The sequence below is a fragment of the Mytilus galloprovincialis genome, chromosome 1 (assembly GCF_965363235.1).
Source record: "Mytilus galloprovincialis chromosome 1, xbMytGall1.hap1.1, whole genome shotgun sequence".
In the NCBI taxonomy this organism is placed as follows: Eukaryota; Metazoa; Mollusca; class Bivalvia; order Mytilida; family Mytilidae; genus Mytilus; species Mytilus galloprovincialis.
In genome coordinates, this window is record NC_134838.1 from 99207782 (window position 1) to 99227230 (window position 19449).

A 19449-nucleotide genomic window follows, 5' to 3' on the forward strand; every position below is an offset into this window, starting at 1 on the left:
CATAATCTGCCCCAGTCAATGGGATAATTTAAGGTTGTCAATCATTGGCCACAGCTACACTGTTTTGAATATGATTCTATTTGGTTTGAGATTATCTCCACCCACCTCGTGTTTTGGTATATTAGTGATTTAAAATCGTTCCTTTTGCATCTGCGTGCATCGTCAGTTTTTTGTTTTTGTTTTTTTTTAAATTATTTTATTCTGATTACTTTATAGTGTTTTGTAGAACATAGTTTAGTCTTTTTGTCTTTATTTTTCTTATCTTTTTTGTAAAAGTGTAGCATATAATGTAGATAAAAATCATTACGATGGTTGTGATATTAAAAGTATTACTATGGGTACAACACGTGGTTTGTGGAATAATTTCTACCAGGATCGCTCGAAATACTACTTAATGAACTCATTAAAAGACTCAATTGTGTATTACAAAATTAATGATGACTGCGAAGAAACAATTTTCAGCCTTTTCAGAGTAAATACTTACGTTTCGTTCTACACTCGACAATGAATAAAGTATGTTAAAGGCTAGTCTTTTGGTGTTGGTTTTTTTTTGTGTTGGCAGCACATTAATTTGGCTGTCAAACTGGTTTTTTTAAAGATATATTCTAGTTTTATAATTACCGTCATAGTACAATGTGGTTTTATCAGACGTAGAAACAATCTGTGAGGTAAAATCCCGCTTTTCATAAAGTAAGCACGTCTTTGTATTCCAATTGTACACAAAATAAGAACATTTCACAGTCCTTCCACAAAATGCAGTACAACTTTTTAAAACATTGCTGTTTACTTCGATAAGTGGACTTGCGGTAAAACGTTTGTTTAGAAATCCCAAACAATGTCGAAAATTTGTCACATGTTTGTTAATGGAAATTACGAACGGCAGCAAAAATAGCAGCAACAAGATATAAGTTAACCCACTAGCAATCTCCATCTGGCAGCCTAGTGTTGTTTCACTTTTTTCAATAAGTTTTGGAATATAACTGCTAATGTGTTAACATCGTTGGGCTTTTAACACGCTGCAAAAACTTATAGATTATCAGTGAATAGTAATTTTCCGAGTTTTTTATTGATTGGTTAAATGGAACGTATGTTTAAACACAAACTTGTAACTGGCCAATACCTTCAATTAGAATACGTTCAATTACTTGGAAATGGAAGACAAAAAAAGAAAATTAAAAACCAATTGTTCAGAGAACAATTGAAGGTCTTTCCACCAGTAAATATCTATTTTGTTATCAAAATATTAAAAATCAGTATTAAATGTCATTTCCTATGGCTTTATGATGTATAAATATGAATTTAAAGCAAAGGTCAAAATCTAGAACGTGCAAATTACCTATGACCTTGACCTCAATTTCAAGGTCACAAACCAAGGATCTCAAATCAAAAGACCCTAGGTCTTTATTATGTATGGTAAATGAGTTATATATCACTATATAAATAATTCTAAATATAAGATAGGCGAAAACTCCTATTTATTGTTTACACACCCTTTCAAACAAAATTTATAAGTAACGGCATGTCGCAACTAACAATATAGTGAAAATAAGATGTTGATATGTTATAAGGTTTTGAAAACTAGTAAAAATAAGCCAAAATAAAAATTTAGAATATGACCTTGACCTTTGACCTTGACCTTATTTTAATTTATTTGGACCAAGGATCTCAAATCAAAAGACCCTAAGTCTCTATCACATATGGTTTACCAGTTAGAAATGCAAATCACTTATATATCAAATACATAAGGGGGAATAACTCTTATATGGAGTCTCCGGATAGCTTCGGTCAAAACTAAACTCCTAATCCTGAAGATGTAACGAGCAATTTGGTAAAATAAATTTGTCGTAATCTTTTACGGTTGCAAAGAAGTAGTGGCCACAAGAAAAACAGTGTTTGGGGAGATAACTCTTACAACGCAAAGTATTTAGTTACGCGGTTGTCAGTTTAAAAGCGTATAAACTATACGATATCATATTCCAAATATCTAAGCGACATCTTTTGAAACAACAAAATTACGCAAGAAAAAAATTAGGCGGAAGAAAAAAAAAATAATAAAAATAATAATAATAATCAGAACAAAATCAATAGGTCTTTCCACGGAAAGTTGGAAAGACCTAATAATTTACAATTGCATTGTGAAGAAAAAAACATGATAAATTGATGGAAAGACGTTCTCAAAAGATAAAAGAAAATAGAAATAATCATGAAGTGTCAAATTCAAAAAATAAATCAGACTTTATAAATTGACAATGTGTTGTCTGATAAATAATATGATTAACATGCGTTTGAAATCATTATATTTTACATGTTTTAACAGGTGTTGATTTGTGCACATTTCCTTCGTTGAATAGAATTGAAAATGTGTAGAAGAATATTCACAAAACGTGGGAAATGTTTTAAGACACAAATTGTTTCTTGGTTAACGCTGTCTCCGATATATGTTTGTATAATAAAACTTTCTTATGTCACATTCGGTTTCGGTTGGACATTACAATTTCCTTCGCCATTTCGGCAGCACAACACAGAAAAGACCATATAATATAAAATAAGCAGGCCCGTAGCCAGGAATTTCCAAAGGGGGGTTCGTTTGACTCACAAACTCGACTTTAACAGTCACAATTCGAACAGAACATCGACTTTAACAGTGCTTAATAGTTTTCAAGGGGGGGTTCGTCCGAACCCCCCGAACCCCCCCTGGCTACGGGTATGATAAGGATATGTGTTATGATTGTCAATGAGACAGATATTAAAAGGAGCCAAATTGACGTTGATATAAGTAACTATAGGTTATATGTGGACTTCGAAAATGAGCACTAAACCTAATATCGTTTACAAGTTGATCAGGATATTTGTTCGTGTTTGATTTAAACGTATTCTCATCTTTATCTTTTCATGCTAATAAACTCATCATAGATACCAGAATTAAATGTTGTATTTACGCCAGACGCGCGTTTCGTCTACAAAAGAGGGACGACAGATAACAGAGAGAGAGAGTCAAACTCATAGATAGAAAATAAACTGACAACGCCATGGCTAAGAATAAAAAGACAAAGAGACAAATAATATAGTACAGAAGACACAGCATAGAAAACTAAAGACTTAGCAACACGAACCACACCAAAACATTGGGGTGATCTCAGGTGCTTCGGAAGGCTAAGCAGATCCTGCTCCACATGTGGCACCTGTCGTGTTGCTTATGTTATTACAAATCCGGTAAATATAGTCTAATTCGGTAGGTAACAAAAGGGGGAAAAGGGAAAGGGTATTGTAGTTATGACATAAAGGACATATCGGATATCATCTGTAAAACGTTTATTCCACAAAAGACACACCATGCAGTGACGCTCGAATCCAAAAAAGTTAAAAAGGCCAAATAAAGTACGAATTTGAAGAGCATTGAGGACCTAAATTCCTAAAAGTTTTGCCAAATACAGCTTAGGTAATCTATTCCTGAGGTAGAACAGCCTTAGTATTTCAAAAATTCGAAAGTTTCGTCAACAGTTAATTTATGATATATGACTATATCAATGATAACTCATGTTAGCACAGGAGTGCTGACTACTGGGCTTCAATCGACTTTATATAAATATTTTGGTATCCTACTGTCTACGTTATATATATATATATATATATATATATATATATATATATATATATATATATATATATATATATATATATATATATATATATATATATATATATATATATATATATATATAAGTACGTCTGAGTCAGTGACAACCCTACAACAGATGTATCCATCGGATCGCCATCAATGATGGTGATACATGGCTGTGTACATAATGTATATACAACTCGTCTAAACATCAACCCAACAATGTTAGATCTGTAAATTTGCTTTCGCGAAAGCAAATTTACAGATCTAACATTGTTGGGTTGATGTTTAGACGAGTTGTATATACATTATGTACACAGCCATGTATCACCATCATTGATGGCGATCCGATGGATACATCTGTTGTAGGGTTGTCACTGACTCAGACGTACTTATGAATATAATTATTTTCTGTGACTGTATCTTACATTAATTTGTAGGATCCTTTACTATAGATAATTTAGCTGATCTGTAACAATAACATCTTCATGCCTTATATATCATGTACTGTAGTACGCCGCTAGATTAAAACTGACGTGGAAAGGTAACACATGCCCACCGAAAGCTCTTTTTTTGAGAGCCCAGGTGGTCGTGTGGTCTAGCGGGACGGCTGCAGTGCAGGCGATTTGGTGTCACGATATCACAGTAGCATGGGTTCGAATCCCGGCGAGGGAAGAACCAAAAATTTGCGAAAGCAAATTTACAGATCTAACATTGTTGGGTTGATGTTTAGACGAGTTGTATATATATATATATATATATATAATGTTTTCCGGTTTGTGGATCAATGATGAGGTAGTTTTGTATGGTTAAGCAGTGCCAAAATGTTAATAATATTAATTCGTTTTTGCAAATTTACAATTGTTATTAAAATGAAAGGTTGTTTTGTGAGTGAAATAAAGGCCTTTTTCAATTATTTCCTACAAAAAAGTTGTCCTGAAAATTAAAGACATGATATTGACATTAAGAAAACATTTACAGTTAAACCCGTGAACTTATAGTTTCTTTGTATGTCAAATTGAAATTGTTTCAGATTAATGAATTAATTGTCAAACGATGCTTTCTTGTTCTTTAAGAACCAATTCTTTTCAGCATTCAATGTCTATTCATGCAAAAGTTGTATTGAAGTAAAAATCAACTTTCTTTTCAATATCACACAATAGTGTATAATAATTATAAAAATTATCAGATAACACAATTTTAATGATAATACTAGTACGTGTTAAGAGAAAAAAATCGACAGTCGATTAAGACCGAAGTTTTTAATAATCTAAAATTACAAGAAGAAATAGCTATACTTTTATTCTATTCATGCATTAACAATAATAAATCTGTGCAAAGTTGTGTCAAATCTTTATAAGAGAAAATCATTTCAACATTGCAATTAACCCTGAGATGTCTCTTGCATATTTTTGTCTTTTGTCTCCAGACTCATTGCCATAAAACTGATGTGTATTTCTAAATCAGATTTATATAAAAAGTCTGAATTGGACATCATCCATATGTTTGAACTTTTTTTTTATAGATAACCTAAATATAACGTATTGAGTTCATGTTTGTCAAAGACAAGCGGCATTCCTATGGGAATTCACTGTCTTCCCTTCTTGTCAACATGGGCATTTATTTAGCTGTATCATTAATAGTTATCCCACAAGGACGCGGTGTGTCAGTGTAAGATCACTCCGATGGCCGGAGGCCAGAGGGTGATCTAACACTGACACACCAAGTCCGACTGGGATAACTATTTTACATCCCAGCTGTTTTAGATTAGACGAAAAACCATTTACAATTCATAAAATCTAGTTTAGAACGCCACACAATCATAACAATATACTTTATATATTACTATATGATGTATACCCGTTTTGACCCCCAAATACGAAGAGTAGATATTAAACAATGTCAACTCGCCCCACTTGCCAATCGGCCCACACTATATCGCCACTTTATAAAAATATCGTCCCACTCTTGTTTACCGACTTGCCATACTTTGAAAAAGTGTAAAATCAAATTGAACAATCAGTCTGAAAACTCACTAATTAACGAAAAAGGTTAAAACCCCACTGAATAAAGGTCTGACAACTCGCCCCACTTATAAAAAGATCTTGCTTCCTTTAAGTATGTCAAATTACTATTATTTCGTATCCAGTCGTCCTGGTGTAGTGGTATGTGTCGTGGCTTGATATGCTAAAGGTCTTGAGTTCGAATCCCAGCATTTACACTGGATTTTTTCTACGTGAATTCTGATAGATAGTCTTTTCCGTATAATTAATTATAAGTTTTATAGTGGATTTGACATTCCCGCCAAAATGTTACAGAACAAAGGAAAGCATGCATAACAAAGAAACTCAAACTGGGGTGATCTGGTAGGGGTGATCCGGCTCAGATCACCCCTGTTAGAACAAAGGAGCTGGGGTGTAATTATAAAAAAACATTTATTTCTTTTTATAATGAAATAAGGAGAAGTGGTATGAATGCCTATGAGACGACTGTACATAAAAGTTCAAATAAAGTTCAAATAATTCAACTGTAGTCTTCAACAATGAGAAGAAGAAAAACACATACCTTGTATTCGGCTATCATGATAATTTGAAAAAAAAACTGGCTCAAGTACTCTTTAGAAAGGAATGACTTGTGCATGTATTCACAGGCACTTGTCTAGGTATATAGGAATATTTTTTTGAGACAAGTGCCTGTGCATGAATTCATGATTAGTTTTCAGATTAATATTTTCGCATTAAATATATTCGATCATACCATTTAGAGCACTGACCATATTACAATACGACTGGAAATAAGGTTAACAAAACAGAACCGTTCAGATTTGAAAGGTTGTAAAGAAACTGATGCGGTTCGTTGATTTGAAAAATAAAAATAAATAAAACATGGCCTCGTTTAAAAAAGAGACATAATACATTATATCCGAATGAGGAAGTTTTTTTTTGGGGGGGGGGGGGTTGTTGCAGATAAATCAACAAAATTCCGACTTAGAATAAAAGGGGCTAAATTTGATTCGGATGTATTTAAAAGTGTCGAAGTAATTCAGGGCCGTATTAGTCTGTAATGGTTTTTAGCGTAACCGCTGATCATGTGATTCTGAGAAAATTCAAAATGTCGGTAGATGGAGGGTGGGAGTTTGATAAATTTGATGATGGTTCTTTGCGTTAGTATAGTATATTTATAATGATAAGTTGTAGGTGCATTTTAATCAAATATTTTAAAACACTTTACACTTACTAGCAATATGGCAAGGTTGAATATCTAGCACGTTTAAGGTTCATCAAAAGGACATCATAAATTTTGACAAATATGGCTGTGTTTACATTTCAATATTAGACCGATTTCTTCTGTTCCTGTAATGCATATATTTCCCAATTTTCATTTGCTTTTTATTGATTTTGCTATTTGCTATTTTTTTAGTGCAATATAGAGACAAGAAAGCAGTGTCCATTCAAAACAGGAGATTCGCATACATGTACAGTTTGTTTTCGCTTTTTTTTTTGGCTGATTTTATACATTTTTCAGCCATCTGTACCTATATTCACAAACAGTGAAACAGTTTATTCATAGTTTTATGTGCCTACCTATGAACAATGATCTTTCTAAGCCTAGAAACCCCACTTTTATCAGCTTGCCCAGAATGAAAGTAGAACGTAATAAATGTTAAAGAGGGTGGTAAAGGGTTATTTTCGTGCAACGTGATCGCCGTTTTTTATTTCACGTTCAACGTGTTTTTACTTTTTTATTTGGCGTACAGTCGTGCAAGACGGGTGCCTCGTTCAACGTGTTCTGCTTATTTAATTTTACATGCATCGTGATTTTCAAAGTCTTATTTTGCGTGCTCGGTATTTTTCAAATAAAATTCAAACACTTGGCAGGGATCGTCAAGAAATACTTTTTTAAAAGCCGTAAACCAATTATATAATAAATGTGTATACTAAATCGGGAATATCAAGTAAAACAAAGAGTTAATATATACAAGAAGGTCACAAAAGGTTCAAATAAAAGTATTTATTTTTCGTGCAACGTTCATTACAAAAATTATTTCACGTTCAACGTGAAATTATGTCTTATTTCACGTTTTTTTCGTGCAAGCACCCCCCTTTACCACCCTCGTTAAAAAAAGTGGATTATTTAGACTCAGAAAGGTCGATGTTCATTGAAAATATAGAAAATCCAATTATCTATTAGTGTATATTGGTACAGGTGACTGAATAATGTGTAAAATCACAGGTGCTTGGGTCTATGATACAGATTTTTTTTTTTTTTTTTTTTTTTTATTAAAATATTCAATTTTCTATAATATAATACATATCTATCACTTCTGTGCATGTCTCACCTAGTTTTGAGTGATTTAAACGACCCAGAGAAAAAACCCAATTTTACTATCCATACTAAGAAACAAAAAGGCAACTAACTCGACACCATTTTTCTGCTATCTATAAATAAATAGATTGACCTACCAGGATTCCCCAACGATTTCTTTAGGAAAACGTGCCTTCCTTGCCGTCAGATCGCACACATCGTTGATATTTATCAAATTGGTATTGTTCCTAAGATTTTTAGTCCATCTCCAGCATATAATAAAAATATTTTAACTTTTTTGACTAATTTCAAATTTACGTGCCCGGAAGTTGACTGTTTTTCCCGAACTTTAAAAAAAAATTTGTTAAAGGGAAGTAATATTTTCCCGGACTTTTTCGGAACATCTCTCCAAGTACGTATGAAAATAACAAAGTGATATGATGACTTCCGAACTAATACTGTATGTTAACAAACAGATATGATGAACAACGAACAAGATCAAGCCCCTAATTTGATTGTTAGTGGTCATAATCTTTTAATTTTCAAAAATCACACAGTTTTGATTTTATGTTAGAAAGGGGAACTGCAAAATTTGGAAATATTGTCCCCCCTTTTTTTTTTACTTCAGTTAACATGACCCATGTTTTGTAATAATTAAAACAATGGCAATAACATTTTTGTGGAAATATTAGTAAATTTCCTTGCACCCCCCCCCCCTTTTTCCACCAAATAAATAAAAATATCAGATCAAATGGTTAATGGCTTAATTTTTTTTAGTTCCTCTCATAAGTCAATTTTGTGTGAGTATTTGTATATTTATAAATTATCATGAATCAATATACTGAATATGATGACAGATTCTTTTCCGGCAATTGGAAAGTTGCGCCTTTTTGGTAAAAGTTCGGAAATCATTGTATCACTTTATTATTTTCATACGTACTTGGAGAGATGTTCCGAAAAAGTCCGGGAAAATATTACTTCCCTTTAACAAAAGTTCGGGAAAAACAGTCAACTTCTGGGCACGTAAATTTGAAATTAGTCAAAAAAGTTAAAATCTTTTTATTATATGCTGGAGATGGACTAAAAATGTTACGAACAATACCAATTTGATAAATATCTAGCGGCAAGGAAGGCACGTTTTCCTAGAGAAATCATTGGGGAATCCTGGTAGGTCAATCTATTTATTTATAGATAGTAGAAAAATGGCGTCGAGTTAGTTGCCTTTTTGTTTCTTAGTATGGATAGTAAAATTGGGTTTTTTCTCTGGGTCGTTTAAATCACTCGAAACTAGGTGAGACATGCACAGAAGTGATAGATATGTATTATAAATATAGAAAATTGAACATTTTAATAAAAAAAAAAAAAAAAAAAAGACTGTATCATAGACCCAAGCGCCTGTGTGTAAAATCAGCCAAAATCAAGCGCAAACAAATTGTATACAAATCTCCTGTTTTGAATGGACACTGCTTGCTGTCTCTATAATGCAAAATTATTTTTTTTAACTAGTTTTAAAATAGCAAAATCAATAAAAAGCAAATGGAAATTAAGAAATATATACATTATAGGGACAGAAGAATTCAGTGACTTTTCAGTCTACCTCAATATTTACAAACCGGTTCATGTAGTCTAGAAAATATTTGAGGCTTATCATGATCTAGATATTAAACAGAGAGATGCATATCAGGTTTCAGAATATTTAAAACTTCACCTCACTAGAAGGTTCACTTTACATCTGTACAGCATCACTAGAAAATGTAAAACCAAAATACAAATCGACTCTAAAGTGAGAAAAACAGTCAGAGCTCAGACATAAACAAGTCTGAATCTGCTTTTGACTCATAGAGGTCTAAATTTGTAAGTTTTAGGATTAGTCTCCCTTTAATGCTAGACTAAATACGACTTTAATAAGTCAAATATTGTCAAACAAGAAATAATTGACCAGAATCAAAAAGTTGCAAATATCGACTCCTACAAGTCGATAAGTGATAAAAATTGGTTAACTTCAAGACCCACGCATATTTATAAGGAGATCATGCATCTAAATCAAATAATGACAACATTGAAAGACAATGCTTTGTCTTCTAAAGAAAAATATAAATGAGATTCTAAAAAATCGGAGATAATGTTAATTAACCTTACAATGCAACCACCTGGAACTACACTTAATGAGGAAAAACATCTGTGTTTAGTAAGGATGTTCAATTAGACAATTACATATAGATAGCTTAAGCCCTTGTGAACTCTCAGACAGGTTTTTGCTGTCATAGGTTGTGTAGTTTGACCACCAAGTGAAATTAAGTTTTTTCATCAACATAAAAAAAAGTCATAAATAGACCTAAACAAGTCTGTCATTTTATGACTTAGATAAGTCTAAAATTGAAGGAAAACACATTTTTATGATAAATAAACAAAAATCGACTTGTTTATGTCTGAGCTCTGACTGAAAAACAAGAAAACAGAAATCAACCATTTAGTGATTGTGTAAGCAAGAGAGTACGTTTTCCCTACAAAAATGATGAACTAAGTAAAACAGTGACTGAACATGAGATCTAGAGAGCTCATTAAAATATTAACACATTTGTTTAGATTTTGTGGTCTAAGAGATGTGTTATTAAAATGTAAGTTTTATTTTTCAAATAAATTGGATTGATGTTGCAGAAATTGTGGGAGAGGTGCAGCTGAAAAAGTATGGAAAATTTTTGGAAGATTATGCCACCCAACTGAGAGAAATAGAAGAGGCTTTGGATGATTCCATTGGTGATTCATGGGATATGACCCTTGACCCAATCTCTCTACAGGTTTTACTTATTGTTTTTAATTTCAGTTGCATAAGTTATATATACTGTACATACAGAAAAGTTTTGAAATTAGCAACAAAATCCACATATATCATGAATATTATTTAAAAAACCATAAGAAGTTACAATTACAAATGTAAATACATCAGTTTATTGTCGAACAAAAGTTGCAGAAAGCTCGACATAGGAATAGTGATCCGGTGGCGACAGAGGTGTTGGCTAACTTCTTAAAAGCTTTATATTTAAGAAGGTGGAAGACCTGGATGCTTCATACATGTACTTTGTATATAGATGCCTCATGTTATGAAGTTTCCGTCAGTCGCATTTCCAATGTTCTTGACCTCATTTTCATGGTTCAGTGACTGCTTGAAAAAAAAGTTAAGATTTTTTGTAATGTTAAATTCTCTCTTATTATAAGTAACAGGATAACTATATTTGGTATGTGCATACCTTGCAAGGTCCTCATGCCTGTCAGACAGTTTTCACTTGACCTCGACCTCATTTCATGGATCAGTGACCAAGGTTAAGTTTTGGTGGTCAAGTCCATATCTCAGATACTATAAGCAATAGGTCTAGTATATTCGGTGTATGGAAGAACTGTAAGGTGTACATGTCTAGCTGGCAGGTGTCATCTGACCTTGATCTCATTTTCATGGTTCAGTGGTCAAAGCTAAGTTTTTGAGTTTTGGTCTTTTTTTCTAATACTAATTGCAATAGGTCAACTATATTTGGTGTATGGAAATATTTTATGATCTATTTGCCAGTCGCGCAGGTTTTATTTGACCTTGACCTCATTTTCAGTGTTCATTGCTCAGTGTTAAGTTTTTGTGTTTTGGTCTGTTTTTCTTAAACTACAGTGTATATGCAATAAGTGTTAGTTGTAAATGCATGCCTGGCATGGTTCATCTGACCTTGACCTCATTTTCATGGTTCATTGGTAAATGTTTAGTTTTCTTGGTTAAGTTTATGTGACAGTTGTAATAAAGGTTTATATTTAGGACTATCAGCATAATATCAATGACTAGTAAAGAAGGTGAAACATTTCAACGTGTGCACTCTTGTATGTATAGTACATGTATTCAGCATTTTATATGTATAGTACATGCATTCAGCATTTTATATGTATAGTGCATGTATTGGTGCAATGGAATATGAATACTTATTAGATATACAAACGAGAACTGAAAGTATAAAGTGTATTTTTTCAGTTGTTGCCATATGAACAGACATCACTTCTTCAGCTGATTAGAACAGACAACAAAATCTTCAACAAGATTATCACAGTATTTGCATCATTATGTTGTGAGATGCAGTCACTGAAACATGAAGCAGAAAATAAGTTTTACAATGCATTGTTGTTCTATGGAGAAGGAGGTAACTCTACTACTCATATGATAGATATTAGAAGATGTGGCATGAGTGCTAATGGGACAACTCTCAATCCAAGTTATAATTTGTAAAAGTAAACCATTATAGATCAAAGTACCATCTTCAACATGAAGCCTTGGCTCACACTGAACAGTAAGCTATAAAAGGCCCCCAAAATGACTAGTGCAAAACCAATCAAATGGAAAACCAACATTCTAATCTATATGAGAAACAAGAAACATTTATGAACCACATAAACAAACAAAAGTTGCTGAACATCAGGTTCCTAACATAGGACAGGTGCAAACAAATGCAGTGGGTTTAAACGTTTTAATAGATACCAACCTTTACCCTTACCTGAAACAATACTCAATAGTCATGATAGTGTAGCATCACAATTCAGTAAGACACACTAAAAATTTAAATTGAAATGGCTGAACTCAATCAAAGGACATATGAAAACAAACAAGTGAATATACACTGAACAAATAAATTTGATTTATGACAGAATGTTAATACAAAATCAATCACATATAAACCTTTTAATGACAAAGTTATTGTATATTTTAACTTTTTTAAATATGTACCATACTTTAACTATTGAAACATTGTGTCATAATATATGTTATGAAAAGAGCACATGTCTCTGTCTTTGGTTAGTTAACTTAGTTTTACACTGTAAATTTAGAAAATTGCAATGTTTTTATTATTGCCAAAATGTGAAACAGATAGATGTCACAAAAACTGATGACAAGACAAAAAGCAACCAATTATCAATCAAACATCATGTTCATTGTATGATGAAATGAGAAAATCATCATGGTGGAATTAAAACAGAAACTTTTTTTGTCCAAATTCATGTTACCTCAAAAGAATCTAAAATCTGTCTACCACCATGCACCATTAGAGTTGTTTCTTAATGAATTGATAAATACGTCCTTTCTGTCTATTTGATTTTTTTACACCAAAATATAAATTGACAGATGCATATGTTTTATAATGTTCAGGTGGGAATTGATTTAACTTTTGAGGGCTAACAAATACAGCATAATGCAAGGGAGGGGATCTGCTTTAAAAAAAGGCCACCTACTTGTGTGAGCCCTTCTACATATACTCTTTAACTCTCAAGTAGTTCAAATGAATACATTTTTAATGGCAAGTCATCCTGTCTTGGCAAGAATTTCTTTATAATTGGATGCAGACAAAATGATATTTGACTGGTTGTGAACTAACAAAAACAAAGTATCAAATAACATATTAATAGCAGTAATTATATTTTGTAGAGCCAGATGAAGGATTACAAGATGGGGATGCACAAGTACAAATGGGAAAGATGATGTCACTAATACAGGTACTTTGAATTCCATAATTATGTGGGTCCAGGTTTTTTGGGTTCTGAAAAAATTATGTTTCCTTGATATTGGTAATCTATGGTTAAAATTTGTTGTAGTGTATCAAAGCAACCAGTAATTAGATTTTTTGTCTCAATTCATCAAACATCTGAACTGTCCTGCAGTTTATCATGTGTATTCATGTAAATCTTCTGTGGTAAGTCACATTTAGTGATGTCATTATTGATGAAAAGATTAGTATCCTTAATATAAAATTGAGAATGGAAATGGGGAATATGTCAAAAAGACAGCAACCCCAACAAAGAGTAGACAAAAGTCAAAAAACATTCTCAATGTGTGCTTAATTGTTCGTTTATATTTTGTACATTCTTGTAGCAGTGTTCCAGCTAGGCCGTTTTCAGAGGGCGCGGCGCCCTCCCTTTTCCGAGTGGCGCCCTGTGCCCTTTTTACAGTTTCCAGGGCGCCCTGCCTTTTTTGAAGATTGATTGCATATTAATTTGCGTATTGATATGATACGCTAATTACTAAATTTTACCTGGGGAAAAGATTATGACTTTGTTTACCACCCCAAGCTAATCAATGGTTACAACTGGTGTCATAATCTGTTGTTATAGGTAATCCGTTTATCGGATGGGTCATTAATGATCATCAACATTAATTCGTTCAAATAGAATCGGTCAGTCGGCAATTATCTTTGAAGAAATGTGCATACAACAACTTGGGCACAATTTGCGATGTTTACCGTAGTTTCATGGAAGAAACGTAATGACAGAAAGTTGGAAAACCATTATAAACTCGTTGAAGACATTGTTTTACTTGTTTTCTGTAAAATAAACAGAAAATTCAGACGTATTTGTCATTGACTGCCTTCATTTTTGATACGAAAATAACAAAATCGGCCGCCATATTGTGATCATATTTACATCATATTTACGTACTGTTTATAATCCTCCAAAGAAGGAGCACACCCGAATAAAGAAAGATAACTCAATCTGATTTTTTTCCTAGCATTGAGTAACCCATTTACATATTCTAAAATGTGTCTCCATACTTCTTGCTTAAGAATATATATGTTTAGGTATTTATTTTGAGTTATGGGAAAAGTTAAAGAGGGTCTTAGTAGCAGTGTTGGTAGGGTGCCTTGGTCATCTTTTTCTGTATTCTTTATTTTTGATACTATTTTTCACTGTTGCTTTATATCCTGTTTTGTGCTGTATTGCCATCAAGCACAGCAGGGGTAGAAAGGTGAAACTGGTAAAATTTGGTAGACCATAGAAACAGTATGAAACAGATCTCCTTTCAAAACATACTGCATATAAAGTTCAACTGTGCCAAGCAATGATAAAAAAACTTGTGTGACAAGCTGCTTGACAAGTTTTTCAGCCTTAAAAGTAGAAAGATAGAGTTCTATATGGGCTAAAGATGTTGTTCTTGTATAACCTGTGATTCAACGAATAAACACAAATGTTTGATTAACATCTTTTATTAAAATATGCCCTTTTCATATTATCATATCGCGCGTTAAATGCCCTTTTTCAGGATTGGCACCCTGCCCTTTTGAAAACCTAGCTGGAACACTGTGTAGCTTTGAGGTTGTTAGACAAAGTTTGCACTGACTACCATGCCCATGGTTAACAAAAGCTGTGTAATTTAGGTAGCAACAATACTCTAGTTCAGGGAAACAATGCGCATGTGCAAGATCGATCAGGATTTTGCGTAATCAACTAATTAGATACAAGATTTGATGAACTGGGGGCATTATCAGTTTATTGATTTATTAGATCGGTATTGTTGTTATTGTAGTCAGATTAAAGAAAACCTTATTTCCAATAAACATATACATGCTATGGCAAACAAAAATATATACAATATATGACAAACAAAAGACAGCAGAGAACAGAAGCTACAGAATATACTATAATATTATGACAATATATATGATCTAATTTTCCAAGCTGCATTTAAATTACTGCGTAGTTTTACTGTCAGAGATTTAGAATGAATTATCTAACTTGTGCCGATTTGGCCAAAAACAGTAGAATAAATATAAAATTCTATACGCACAGATCTATACGTTGGACATGATAAAACAAAATGATATTCGTCCTCCAAAACATTCATATTGCAACATATACAAATTATATTTTCTCTTTGAGTATTTAGATTACAACCAACATCAACATTTAATCTAAATGTGCCGCTACACAATTTTGTTAATCTAGATACATTACAATGAAAATCTAAGTATATTTCAAAACCAAATACTGGTTTATATCATTTATAAATACAAAGTTTGTTACATTCTTCTTAAGCTAAAGATTACACTGACATATTAAACAGACTATTTTTACCGTTATGTCAATTAATCTTAATTACAAAAGGAACGGTTTGAAATGTCACCTGACTTTGAGTGTCACCTTTACGCAAAACTGGATAGATTCATGCTGTGATGTTCACTTAGCAGATCGTATATAAATTCAAGAAGGTACGGGTGCTATTTCCTTACCATAACTTAGGCACTGATCTTAGGTCATAAAAATAAAAGTCAATCAACATCTAGGCCATATGGTATCATAAAGTTTTACCATAAACTATTAATCTCACCAGGCGACAGTTAGACATAATTAAGACGTCAATTAATACACCCTTAATAATCATAATCATGTTCTGACAGTTAGGTACCATTAAAATATATTTTCAAAATGCTAGCCCTGATTGCATGCATGTATTAAATTTACATAAAGTTTATTGTGCTTAATTCAAATGCATCAGATATTGACAATTTTTAATAGGAGGGGGATCTTGGTCATTCAGCATTTTATTTTGACATATTGTGAAGCATACATAATATTGTAAACAGAATATCTTATTAGTTTCAATGAGATTTAATAAGATCTTAAACAGAATAAAAGATACTTTATATTTTTCGTTGTATCTTCAGAAAGTGAATTTTCACACACATATATAGTTTGACATTTTATTACATACTTTTAATGAACAGTTCTGTCGTATATTTATTTTTGTGTCAGAAAATACACGTTAATGGGTAGAAAAATGATACTAAATATAAAAAAAATATTGTTATATTACAATTACTATAGAAAAAAAACACCCCCTAAGGCAAAAAAAAATCAATTATTGTCGTCTTGTCGAAAGCAAGGAGGTCTTTAAGATTTATGTGAAATAACTGCCTATTGCGATCTTTTGACATACTTCTTATTAAAAACAAGCTTTCCCTGAACTAGAGTATTTGCACAGGAACCAGTTTAATGTTATAAAAAAGACCATGAGCACCTCTGTGTTGCCTGGGAACAAACCTTAGAATTGTAGTAACATTTCTTCTATGCAATTTCTTTTTGTATTACAAGGAATTTATAACACAATTAAAAGATTCACGCCTATTTGCATTCCATATACTGTAAATTCAGAAATTATTGCGAAAAATGCAACAGGGTTATAATCACAATAATTTAAACTCACATTTTGAAATATTTTATATGAATTAAACAGGATTTCTTTTATGTCGCAAAAATATTAAATCGCATTATCATCTAAAATGACAAAATGCAATAATAAATGCACGCAATAATTTCTTAATTTACAGTATTTGATTTCCTTTTATTTTATTAACTTATTTGTGTTTTATTGATTATTTATATTTTATAGGAACTGTCATGTTTTGTCACCAGAAGTTATGAAGTGGTTAAGAGTGTGGTTCAACAGTTTTCATGTTTATACACAGCTTCAAGGTAAAGAAACAAATTGCTAATTTTTTTTTTCCCTCAAGTTTACAGAACACCACATGTTACTAGATGAATTAAACTTATAGCTTGTCACCTTAACTCTCAATGTGTACTTATCTTTATGGAACAGCAGATTTATTTTAATACGACCGGTATTAGTTAACAATGTGTTTAGTTATGACAGTTGTTTAGTTAAAACTGAATAACTGTACATATGAATGAAGAAAAAATCAGAACCTTAAAAAAAACTGCATTTAAAGTACATTGTATTATATATTTCATAATTAAATATATATAGCCATAAAATTAGCGTTCTTTAACTCATAAATAGCAAAAACTAGCCAAGCTTAGATTGTATGACTATGCTTTCACTTATATTAAATAGATTTTCGTTTCCTGTTATGAAATATAAATCTTATCTTTATTTTTAATGTAAATACTTCCTTTATTAAAACAGGTGACTATTGTTTGTTATTCATATAAAGATTTTTATATCACACTTATGTGTTTTTACTAATTTTAGGTCAGGACCAAAGCTAATAAATGTTACAGATGTCCATTTCCAGGTATGTTTATATCTGTATATAAATACTGTTTCCTCTGGATACTAGGTATAGCACATCAGTTATTTACTTCTGTGGTGACTTATTGATTTACAGAGTAATAAAAGTCCATAAAATCAGTAGTATAAAAATGTGGTATAAATGCAAATGAGACAACTATCCAGCTTCCAAATGACTTGGTGTAAGCATCTATAGCTTACTGTAGTCTAAATAAATTCATGTACAAAAAGATTTTTTTGCAGATTTTTAAGAAATAAATCATGTTACATTGCTTAGGAAGATCATTGTTTTTTTTTTCTCAAAATTTGAATGAGAATGAGTTGGTGAATTGATAAAACAATTCTTGTCTTCAAAGTTTTCTATAGTCACGATAGTACCGTACATGTACATGTATGATATTTCAGAATTGTTTCTTTTTATTTGATTTTAGGTTGTGTATGAACATCTAGGTGATTTACTGACTGTCTTGATAACATTAGATGAGATCATCAACAATCATGGCACCCTGACAGATCACTGGACCCTGTATAAAAGGTCGGATTTATATTTTTATAATTTGATATATATCAAAGTTAAGGTGGATCCAAACACCTTGACTAAAATCAATTTGGCTTCTTTAATTTTCATAATTTTTTTACAAAATATTTACTTTTACCCTTTGACATAAATTTAAAAAAACCTGGAACCACACACATATTTGGAAATATTTCATTGGATATATAGCAGTTTGACAAACACTAATTTTGATCATTAAGAAGCTTAAATTTCCTTAACAATAGAACATGCTTTAAACATTGAGCTGATTTTCTCCTTGTAGTGAGATTGGTTTGTGCAATTTAATGAATTGCTACATTCAAATGCTGCTTTTAGAATAGACCACTTTCTGGCCAAAGTTATTTTTACCTTGCCATACATATAAACAAGAACTATTGCTTTCAACGTTTATGACTAATGACAATTTATGTGCCATTTTAGAATATAAATGTTGACAGTACATTTTGAACTGATATGAAAACCAGAATTTGTGTCCATATTTGATAGATAAAGATTGGAAAATATATATATAGTCAATTGTAAAACAGATCTGTTATTTGATAAAGGTATGTGTTCTCTGCAGAAATTATTGTTCATGTAAATTGGTAAATCACGTATTTTCTATATATTCAGAATGTTGAAGTCTGTTCACCATGACCCAGGAAAATTTGGTATACAACCAGACAAAATGAGACCATTTGAGAAACTTATGATGCAGTTAGAAGGCCAACTGTTAGATGGATTGATATTTCAAGTGAGTGTTGTTTTTTGTCGAGCCTTCGACTTTAGTTGAAAAAGCGAGACATAGCGATCCTACATTCCGTCGGCGTCGTCGGCGGCAGCGTCCACAAATATTCACTCTGTGGTTAAAGTTTTTGAAATTTTGATAACTTTCTTAAACTATCCTTGAATTGTACGAAACTTGGACAGAAGCTTGTTTATGTTCATAAGATAGTATCCAGAAGTAAATTTTGTAAAAATAAAATTCCATTTTTTCCGTATTTTACTTATAAATGGACTTAATTTTTTCTGCCAGGAAACATTACATTCACTCTGTGGTTAAAGTTTTTAAAATTTTAATAACTTTCTTAAACTATCCTAGAAATGTACAAAACTTGGCCAGAACTTGTTTATGATCAGGAGATAGTATCCAGAAGTAAATTTTGT

General features: G+C 32.0%; 1 protein-coding gene across 2 annotated transcripts in view; it reads left to right on the top strand.

The window, feature by feature from the left end:
• Positions 1–6714: 6714 nt before the first annotated feature.
• Positions 6715–19449, top strand: part of LOC143046979 (WASH complex subunit 4-like) — a 59612-nt gene continuing 46877 nt past the window's right edge. For both annotated transcript variants that reach the window (XM_076220003.1, XM_076220006.1), the window contains exons 1-8: positions 6715–6782; positions 10583–10722; positions 11931–12096; positions 13374–13441; positions 17109–17191; positions 17709–17751; positions 18179–18282; positions 18916–19036. In XM_076220003.1, coding sequence (XP_076076118.1) covers positions 6731–6782; positions 10583–10722; positions 11931–12096; positions 13374–13441; positions 17109–17191; positions 17709–17751; positions 18179–18282; positions 18916–19036 — 777 coding nt within the window. In that variant the 5' untranslated portion in view covers positions 6715–6730. The remainder of the gene's footprint in view (positions 6783–10582; positions 10723–11930; positions 12097–13373; positions 13442–17108; positions 17192–17708; positions 17752–18178; positions 18283–18915; positions 19037–19449) is intronic.